The sequence below is a fragment of the Saccopteryx bilineata genome, chromosome 1 (assembly GCF_036850765.1).
Source record: "Saccopteryx bilineata isolate mSacBil1 chromosome 1, mSacBil1_pri_phased_curated, whole genome shotgun sequence".
In the NCBI taxonomy this organism is placed as follows: domain Eukaryota; kingdom Metazoa; phylum Chordata; class Mammalia; order Chiroptera; family Emballonuridae; genus Saccopteryx; species Saccopteryx bilineata.
The window spans coordinates 390,007,440-390,017,242 of NC_089490.1; the positions used below are offsets into that span (position 1 = coordinate 390,007,440).

General features: G+C 58.5%; 1 protein-coding gene across 5 annotated transcripts; it reads right to left on the bottom strand.

Annotated features, from left to right (window-relative positions):
* Positions 1-935: 935 nt before the first annotated feature.
* PACSIN3 (protein kinase C and casein kinase substrate in neurons 3) lies at positions 936-9,421 on the bottom strand. 5 transcript variants are annotated; one of them, XM_066251451.1, is made up of 11 exons: positions 9,402-9,421; positions 5,586-5,658; positions 5,236-5,325; positions 4,926-5,082; positions 3,947-4,182; positions 3,692-3,847; positions 2,897-3,072; positions 2,628-2,748; positions 2,323-2,459; positions 1,827-1,948; positions 936-1,445 (listed from the first exon to the last, which is right to left on the bottom strand). In XM_066251451.1, the coding sequence occupies exons 3-11, from the start codon at positions 5,287-5,289 to the stop codon at positions 1,330-1,332; spliced, it is 1,275 nt and encodes a 424-aa protein (XP_066107548.1). In that variant the 5' UTR covers positions 5,290-5,325; positions 5,586-5,658; positions 9,402-9,421; the 3' UTR covers positions 936-1,329. The 5 variants fall into 5 exon arrangements, with proteins under 5 accessions (XP_066107548.1, XP_066107547.1, XP_066107549.1 ...); XM_066251450.1 differs by lacking the exon at positions 9,402-9,421 and adding an exon at positions 9,307-9,325; XM_066251452.1 differs by lacking the exon at positions 9,402-9,421 and adding an exon at positions 8,902-9,031 and having other exon boundaries at positions 1,827-1,945.
* Between the last annotated feature and the right edge of the window lie 382 nt (positions 9,422-9,803).

Here is a 9,803-nt window from a genome sequence, read left to right on the forward strand (position 1 = left end):
TTGCCACTGAGGGGTGGGGCGAATCATCCCGAGCTGGACCAATGAACGGCCGGCAGGACGGGAACAGGCGCGTCACAGCCCCGCCTCCACAATTGTCCGAATCTCTGCCGCGCCACGCCGGGGCCAATCCGCCGGTAGGATGATGCTGTGACTCTCAGCCCGGCCCCCCCGGCTAGAGTGCTGCCCCAGGAAGGTGGAGGCCACCTCCCAGAAGGCGTGGCGGACGATCCAGCCTTAGCTCGGCCGGTTCACGATAGATGAGTAATGGTTAATAGTCCCACCCAGCATTTAGGGTCCCACCGGCCGGCAAGGGGAGACACACTGGCTGGGCTCCCGCCTGCCGCTTCACACCAAGCCTGATCTCCAGTCTCTTCCACCAAAGATTAGGGTCCCGAGGTTCCAGAGCAGGTAGCATCTGGAAAACCTTTGCCCATCCCCCGCCCCATACTGGACGCCCATGGACTTCCTTCCCCTCAGCCCCTCTCTGGATGCCCTCTGCAGCCTGGCAAGAGTGGAATATCAAAAAAAGATGCAGCCCTGGCCGGTTGGCTCAGCGGTAGAGCGTCAGCCTGGCGTGCGGGGGACCCGGGTTCGATTCCCGGCCAGGGCACATAGGAGAAGCGCCCATTTGCTTCTCCACCCCCCTCTCCTTCCTCTCTGTCTCTCTCTTCCCCTCCCGCAGCCAAGGCTCCATTGGAGCAAAGATGGCCCCGGCGCTGGGGATGGCTCCTTGGCCTCTGCCCCAGGCGCTAGAGTGGCTCTGGTCGTGGCAGAGCGGCCCCCCGGAGGGGCAGAGCATCGCCCCCTGGTGGGCGTGCCGGGTGGATCCCGGTCAGGCGCATGCGGGAGTCTGACTGTCTCTCCCCGTTTCCAGCTTCAGAAAAATACAAAAAAAAAAAAAAAAAAAAGATGCACACAAGCCTGACAATGCTTTTTTTTTCGTCCAAGTTTAATACACACTAGAACAAGTCAAAAGAGTGTTGCTAGCCCAGAACTACACTCACCCCAAGCCCAGCCCAGGAACCCCAAAACACAGAGACCAGGAATTGGGTCCACAGCTCCTGGGAAGACCAAAGTATGTCTGGGGAGGCCCAGGTACCCCTGAACCCTTTTGTCACCTCCTGACCTCATCTTACCCTCAGCCTAGATTCGGTTGGCCCTTCCCTTCCTAGGCACTGCCCCTCCCCTCCCTGGCTCCCAGGACTTTCTTTCTCCTCAAGGAACAGAGGGACAGCTGCGGCACAATGGTTCAGGGCGCTCAGGTCCGGCTGTCCAGAAGCTGGGCTCGGCTCAAGATGAAGAAACATTGCAGAAGGGCTGTCAGAGCGGTCAGGCCCCCACACACTCCACGTAATTGGCTGGGTACAGGCCAATGCGGCCACTCTGCAGCTGGCCCTGGCACCAGCCCTGCTCATCCTCCTCACTCATCTTCAGCAGCTCCTCCCCTGGGGGAAGGGGGATTAGTCATTGCCAATTGCCCTGGCCAGGCCCTGTTCCTGCAATTGGGTCAGGGACTAAGGGGGAGCAGGCAGTAACCCAGAGAATCCAGCTAGTGAAAGAGACATGGCTCAGGCAGAGGGAGGTCAAAGTCAGCAAGCCACCCCACCACAGACCCCGAATGAAGCAATCAGGCCCCAGTTGGTGGTTTTGAAAGGCAGGTGAGGGCTCGGAGTCCTGCAGACTGGACCCAAAGCAACCTTAAGAGTCAGAGACTAGCCCTTTAGAAGTAGGTGTCTGGCTTTCCTTTTCCACACCCCTGTTCAGGACAGTGAATGGGGGAGGGAGAGCTGAAGCCTGGAAATAAACAGGAAAGGAGTCCACAGTACCTGCTCGGAAGCTCAGCTCATCAGCTTCCTGGCCAGCGTAGTCATAGAGTGCCCGCACCCGCACCCCAGTGGCAGCCTTTCGGGGGCTCTCCTCATCTGACCATTCCTCATCCTGCCCACTGCTAGGAAGGGGGAGGCAGAAGGGGCACAGGCTCAGGGCACAAGGAACTCCTTGATCCAGACAGCCTGGAACCCACCCCCTGGCGGAACCCTGGGAAAGGCAGGGGGGAAAGAACTGGAAGAGTCTAGTCTGACCTCTGCCGCACATTCCGGTGGGCTCGGGCGCTCCTCCTGCCACCCAGTGCTGAAGTGAGCAGTGGATGCGAAGGAATGTGGCAAACACTTGGCAAATCTAAACCACCATAAAAACTGGCATCACAGCCACTAAGACGGCCGTAAGGTCCATGGCACCCACGTTCAACCCACTTCAGGTATGAAGGGAATGAAGGAAAGGAGGGCAGGACCAGAGCTGTATAACCAGGCTCCTGGCTCTCACCCTGGGGACCCCGGGGACTGAGGTGGGAGCACAGCGCCATCTCTTGTGGGCACGATGCTGGTCAGAGTAACCTCATCAGGGCTCCGGCCACCCTTCTCCTTCCGGCTGATTGTCCTCTGTGTGTCCAAGGACCACTCCTGTTGGGACAGTGCTTAGGGTCAGGCTGGGCTGCAGGCTGTGGTGGCAGCCAGAACCATCCAAACCACCTTCACCTACTTCATCTCAAGTTCTAGCCTCCTTCCTGAGGTCCAGGCTGAGCCCAGTGGGAGCCCACCCCACCTCCCAGCCCCACCTGGAACACGTACCTCAAACTGTGGCCAGTTCATGGCCATGCCTGGCCCGTGGGTACTGCGCCACCAGCGCAGGTCCTCTTCGTCACTGGCTGCCTCGATACCCTGATGCAGATCTCTGTGGAGCTCGTGGAACCTGTGGCCCGAGGCATCACCCTCAAACTAGGAAACCCCGGGCTCCTGCAGCCCCTTCCCCAATCTCCTTTAGACCAGCCAGAGCCCAGGGGAGAGAGAAAAGACCCAGCCTTACTCCCAGATCCCCGCACCCACCCCGCAGGCCATACCTCTCACTGCTGGAGAGGTCGAGGTGCTGGTGTAAGGTCAGCAGCATATCCTTGAAGAAGAGAAGCCGCTGGCGCTCAGCGGTCTGGCAGGTCTCGAAGGCCTGCTCCATGTCCTCCATGTAGCGTGGGGTATAGCGATGCAGCTCTGCCAGGGTCTGCTCATACTGGGTTTTCGTCTGAGTGGGAGAGGAGGGGACTTTAGCACGAGACCTTCTTCCGCTCAGGGTGCCGCTAGTATTTACTCAGTACCTGCCATGGGCTAGACCCTGGGCTGGGCACCAGGGGCAACCAGTCACAAGACACGGCTCCTGCCCTTAGGACCCCAGCAACCTAACAAGAGAGGTGACATTCGGGCACAGCAGCTTACAGAGGCTGGTGAATGAAGACTAAAAGTGAGAGTTAAGATGAAATGGAGAGTGTAGAGTGTGGAGTGAGATGAGGTCCGCTGATGAAGTGTGGGAGAAATCAGAAAAGGCTTCATGGAGGAGGTGGGAGGGTTTGGATAGCAGAGCTGGAGAAAAGGGCACTCTGGCAGTGCACACGACATGAGAAGTTGTCCCAGGAGGTACACTGGGAAAGGAACGGAGCTGGGAAGATCTCAACTGCTCAAACCATCCCAGTACCTGACCTTGTACCATTTCTTTCCCTAAGAAAAGAAGCACCTTTTCCCAGGTTCCTTCTTTAAATGGAAATCTGGAGAGAGAGTGGCAGGTGAGGATGAGCGCAGGAAGTGCTGGGGACTGGGGAAGGCATTCAGGAAGCCCTGAGCTGGGCCAGCCGGTCCCAAGCCGGTACCTTCTCTGCCTCCTTGGTGCAGCGGTCCACCCGCTCCTGCAGCTTCCGTAGCTGCTCCTGGGAGACTGCACTGTCTGCTTTCGCATGGCTCTCCCGAGTCTGGGCTGTCTTCTCCTCCTTTCGGGCTCCATGGTAGCTCTTCTTGGAAGCTTCAACCTGGCACACACAGGGACAGCTCTGGACCCTGCACACCGTGCCCCGGCCCACGGACTTAGGAAGGGGCGTGCCTCTGCTGCACATCCCTCCCAGGCTCACCTCCTTCAGCCTCTTTAGCCAGGGCTTCTGGGCCTTGCGGAAGCTGTCCTCAGCAGCACGGCTCTCTCGGAAGCCACCCAACACTGGCCGGTGGAAGGCCCCCCGCTGCCAGGCACGCACCCGCTCACTGTCCTGTCCGTGCAGCTTCTCCCGCACCTCCAGGTGCAGTGCACTCAGCCTCTCGGCCGCCGTGAAGAAGGCATGCCAGGCCTTCTCCAGCGTGCCATACTGGGGGCCTGCAAGGAGGGATGGGACTTGGGCCAGGCCATGGGCGTCACCAGAAACATGCCCACCCCCTCTCATTGAGTGCTGTTCCACGTGCCAAGCGCAGAGCAGGAACGCAAAGATAAACAACGATGTCAGCTGCTGCTTACTGAATACCTGCTCTGTGTCTTGACATACCGGATCTCACTGAATCCTTGCCTCATCCACCACCATGAAGGCAGTGTCACAATCAACATTTAACAAGTGGAAAAAATAGCGGCCCAGAGAAGTGAAGTTAATTGCCCAAAGTATTACAGCTACAAGTGGAACTGAGATTCAAGCCCAGGTCTGTGGCATAAACCACCACACTCTGTTGCCTCAGAAGGAGGAACCAGTGTCTCCCAAGGAAGGCAGCTTGTTAGGGTAGAAAGATCCCAAATCAGAAGGCCTGGCTCAAGCTTAAGTCCTTCCTCGCTGTGTGGCTTGGCTTCAGGCAGGTCACTTAGCTTCTCTGAACATCCAGAGTGTCCTCTAGAAAATGTGTAGCTCAGGACTATCTCTGTCGTAAGGTTGTTAGAAATATCAAAATAACTCATGACTGTACTTTGCACACTCTAACAGCACGACCATGAGAATTACCAGGAGGACCTTCCCTTTAAAGGGAAGGCAGACGTGGAAGCCTCAGCTTTTCCAGAGGTGCAAAAAGAAGCTGCCCTGCCCGACCACCCTACATCGGTGGCCCTCTGCTCCATGCTAGGCCCAAATGCTGGCTCACCCTTCTCCACGGTGCCCCTCCACTTCCGGGCCCAGTCGGCCAGCTGCTGGGCGTAGGCCTTCTCAATGCGGGCGCGCTCCTGGAAGCAGCTGACGAGGTCCCCACACAGCCGATGCCCGTCTTCCACCCGCTGCACCGTCCGCCTGTAGTTGCCAGCCTGGGGCGTATATGGAAAGGGCGGTGTGGCCAGGGGAGAAGCCCCCTCAAGGGCTGGTGCTGACAGCTAGACAACACCCCTGGACAGGTGGCTGGGCCCAGGGAAGGGTGGGCATTTCAGTGCTGCCCCCAAACCTGGGACCCAGCTGCTCACCTCCCAGAAACTGCCCTCTAGGGCCTCCCCTCCAGCATCTTCCTCTGGAGCCATGGTGTCCCCGCAGCACGGAATGGTGGCGAATTGGGGCTATGGAGTGCAGAGGAAAGCAGAGAAGCTGGATGTGTTTTGGGAGATAGGAAACAACCCTCTCCTATCCCTGGGCTTTGCCTCCCGCTGCCATCTCCACCACCCAAGGAGCTGTTGGAGCTAGGACTTAGCAGACAGGGGTCTGGAAGTCCCTAGAACGGGCCAGGGTAGGGGCGAGGATGGCAGTTTCAAAGCTCCTTCTCTTGCCCTGGGTCTGCCCTTCCACCCAACATAACACACACACAATGCACCCCATGTACCTGGAGCCTAGAAATCACTTCAGGGACCTGGTTGTCCAACTCTCAAAGTTGCCACTGTGACTCTGCCTTGAAACTAATGAGAGCAAAGCAGGGGGTAAGGGCGGGGACCTAGAGCGTCCAGGGCGGTGCCCGGCTCCCCCAATATAGTAACTGCTGTCAGAACTGCCAGATTCCAGCCAGGAGAATGCCAGGCAGGTCACACGATCCAGCTGGGGATTAGATGGCAGGCGGGGGTGGGTGGTGGGCAGAGGGCCCCACTCCCCTGCTGCAGATGAGAGGATGCCTGCCCAAGCCAGGGCCCTGTTGCCTTTCCTTGAACAATAAGGAGACCCTTTTGCAGACCCAGCTAAGTCAGAGGGTATCCAGCCACACCCCAGTAGCTCCGTGTGCTGAGGACAGAGCCAAGAGGCCTGAGTCCTATCTTAGCCAAGAAGCTTGAACAAGTGCATTTTCCTGTCCCCTCCTAAGGGAACCTCAGCTCCCTCCTAAGGTGGAAAGTCTGCCTCCTGGTCTGCTTCTGTGCCAGGGTGGGTGTAACATTCAAGCCTAACAACAAATAGCAATGTATGGGGCCTGACAGTCACAAGGGACACTCATTCTGTTCCACAGCATCTGAGGTCCCACTGGGCTCTGTGGGAAATGAGCAACTCAGCCCCACCCTCAAAAAGCCCAGAGTCAGGGGCAGCATGAGGGAGTCAGACAGGTGGCCGGCCCGTTATAGGGGTATTCTCCAGAATCACAGAGCCAAGGTGGATTCCAATCCCACGACACCACCCCAGGGGCTGGAGGTCACAGTGGCACATGGCCACTCCCTTTCTGCCTCTGCGCAGGTTCTCAGCTGTCTGCAGCAGCAGCTCAAGCCCCTAGAAGGAAATCGCTTCTTCCTCTGAGCAAGCCCAGGGGACTTCATCAGACCCAATGAGGAGAGAATGTGCCTATTTTCTTTTAAAGTTTTCTTTACTCAAGTTTGATAGGTAAATTTCATAGCTTTTATCATTCTTTAAGATTCATTATTTTTATTTTATTTTATTATTTTTTTAATTTATTCATTTTTAGAGAGGAGAGAGAGAGACAGAGAGTGAGAGAGAGGAGAGAGAGACAGAGAGAGAGAAGGGGGGAGGAGCTGGAAGCATCAACTCCCATATGTGCCTTGACTAGGCAAGCCCAGGGTTTCGAACCGGCGACCTCAGCATTTCCAGGTCAACGCTTTATCCACTGCACCACCACAGGTCAGGCGAATGTGCCTATTTTCCCCAAAGTAGGGCTTCACCGCAGTGCTCCCCTCCAAACTAGTGAACCTCTACCCATTCTGTAAAACTCAGACAGAGGCATCTTATCCACACTTACACACAGCCCCATTCGCTGTCCCCATTCCCAGAACTCCTAGACCCCTCAGTCAGGGTATAAATCCCACTGAGTTGTGACTGACAGGACAGGATCTGTCTGCAGTCATTGACAGAGAGTTCCTGAGGGTCCAATTTGAGTTTCTCCAGGCACCAGAGTTAGTAGTTGAATGAAAAAAGTGCCATCTCCCTGAAGACCAGGAAACTGCTGGCTACAGCAGGGGTGAGAAAGGTTGGCCTAAGTGGGCTTCACCCCAAGCTAACAGGAGAACTCAGACCTGCAACGTAGGTGCCTCGGCACAAAGCAAAGCAGCTAGCCCCACCAGGGTGCTCAGCGCTTCACCTTGCTTCCTCTTGAGTCTGTCCCACTTGTCCAGAAAGGACTTGCCAACCAGATGGAGAGAACCGGAGCTACAGCTGTAAATCACAGGCCTGCAGTGCTGTCCCATCAGGCATCCAGGGGCCTGGGCCCCTTGCCTGCTCCAGCCTCCGTGCTCCCAGCTCCCAGGAGAGCTGCCCCCCACCCATTCCCTCTTTCTGGCCCCAGAACAGAGCAAGCTGTGTGTGCAGGGCTGGCACTGCTCCCTCCGGCCTCCCAGAGCAAACACAAGCCCAAGCCCCAGGCACAGCCAGGCCCCACAGTCCGAGCTTGATCTAGCTGTAGGGATGGGCCTTGCACCCGGGCCCTGTTAAGGAGGGCCAGCACCCTATACCTCCTGACCTCAGCAGAGACCCAGATCAGTCTCCAGAACACACTCTGTCACAGGCAAGATCTCAAAAAGCAGATAATGAAAGCTTCCAAGCCTAAGGAGTCAGCACCTACTGTGCCCAGAGAAGCTGACTGGGGCTTGGCAAGGTTTCCACATAGCTGCCTGGGCCAAGAAAGGAAATCCTGAGGTTCAGGGAAGAACCCACTATGCCTACCTGACACAGGTAGGTAACCCCTGCCCAGACCAGCCCCCAGCTTTCCCCAAGCTGGGGGAAAGCCCTTGGGACGGAGCCTGCCCTCCTGCCCTGCCCATCCATCCAATCCTGAGTCACAGGCTGTGCCCAAGGGCCTCTTCTTTCAGCAGCACCCCCACCCCCCCACCACACCCCACACCCCCGGTGGGCCGGCAGCCCTAGGATTAGAAGGCACAGGAGGGGGTTGGTAGACTGGTCCAGAGAGGGACACCTAGGCTCCAGCGGTTGCAAACGGTAGTCCAGGAGGCTGGGGGAGGGGGTGGCGCAGAGAAAGGGGAGGAGGCAGGGCCAGGGAGGGGCATAACAAAGGGGCACTTTTGGAAACCCGACCTGCCGGCCGAGGTGCCTGCTCTCTGATGACGCACTCCAAACCCGGAGCCTCCACACCAATCCTCGGAGCCCAGGGGCTGCCAGGCTCTGGTCTCAACCCCATGGATGGCGCCCTTTGACCGGCCCCTCTTGCCCGCCGAGCGCTGCATAACTCGGGGCCCACCAAGCCCATGCGGAGCTGCCTGGCCAGGCCTAGCAATGGAGGTTCTAGGACTTCTTAGCCAAACTTGTTGAACTCGGTCTCGGCGGGGGTGGGGCCGGCTGATTACTGCGGAGGGGAGGGGGTCCCGCGGTGGACTCCCGATAGTGGCCCGGGCAGCGGCCCCATGAACTGGGGCTCTTTGCAGAGGGCAATGGCTCGGCAGGGAGCGAAGGCCCTTTCTGGGGCCCCAGGGGTATTTGGGGCCCTTAAACGGCTCCAGGAGACTGTGTGGCCCTCTAGTCCCGAAGTCCCCCTGTCCTCTGCCGGCCTGGGAAAATGCTCGGTGCGCGACGCCGATGAGACACCCCGTCGGTTCGGCGGCAGCTTTTTACGTCCTTGCACAGAGCCGGGTGGCCGGGGGTTCCAGGAGCAGGAGTCGGTCCCATTGCAAACTTCAGGAATGGAAGGGAGGAGAGGGCGGGCTCCAGCCGGCGCTCCCGCCGCCGCCTCCCCGCGGTCCCTACCCGGCAGCACTCACCGCGTCCTCCCAGCGCGCCTCGGTGAGTTGGGGTACGGCCACGCTCCGGACCGAGTCCTGACGCTCCCAGGCCCCGACCGCCGCCTCCCGGAGCGCGCGGGGCCCTCCCCCGGGAAGCCCAGCCCCCGGCCCCGCCCTCTCCTCGCTGCCGCGGCCCCAACCCCTCTGTCCATCGACGGGCGCAGGGGCTGAGGGGATCGCGGCTCCCGGGGCACGGGCCGTGGGGCGCGGCTCCCGCGTGAGAAGCTCCAGGGCTGACTCCCCACGGCGGCGCCGCTGCAGGGAGTACGATTTCAGCTTTGCCCCTCTCCGGCTTTTGCAGAGTCTGGAAGACCCGTGGCAGCGGGAAGGGATCGGGCCCGCAGGACAGCCTTTGGAGGGAGCCTGGGGGTGACACTGCCTTACATTTTTTGCAGGCCAGAGATTTCTTAGAAGTGAGCTCCGACGTGGCTCACAATCCCCTTGTAAGCGTTAGAATTTCCATTGTACAATGCAGATACCTTCAGCGGCTTGCACACAAGCTGTAGTGGGGCAGGGGCAAGACTCCAAAGCCGTGCCCTTTCAATGCACTGCCCTGCCTGCCAATCTGAGCCAGTTCTGAAGCCTGGGACCGACACGCGGTGGGGGTGGGGCAAAAAAATAAGCTCCTCCCTCTCCGTGTTCTTAGTCCCAGATTTTGTGCCACCATTCACACTAAATCCCTTGCCTTTGTCGGTCACCAGCTTTAGTAGATTTTTCCAGATTACCAGGATGCCACCCCACCCTAAATAAATCCTTTCTTCCTCACGCCCTTACCCCCACCCGGGCATTTTTCGGAGCCTGCCGTCTGTTATTTATATCCACTGGAGCGGTCCAAGAATGTTCCGAGGCTGACCTAATCGCCACCTGCTCGGCCTCCTCTC

Excerpts from the sequence above, each read along its gene's own strand:
- PACSIN3 (XM_066251451.1), bottom strand. The coding sequence starts at position 5,289 with ATGGCTCCAGAGGAAGATGCTGGAGGGGAGGCCCTAGAGGGCAGTTTC. Across the intron at positions 3,848-3,946 it reads GGCTAAAGAGGCTGAAGGAG|GTTGAAGCTTCCAAGAAGAG; the intron begins GTGAGCCTGGGA and ends TGTGTGTGCCAG. Across the intron at positions 1,949-2,322 it reads CAGTCCCCGGGGTCCCCAGG|CAGTGGGCAGGATGAGGAAT; the intron begins GTGAGAGCCAGG and ends CCCCCTTCCTAG.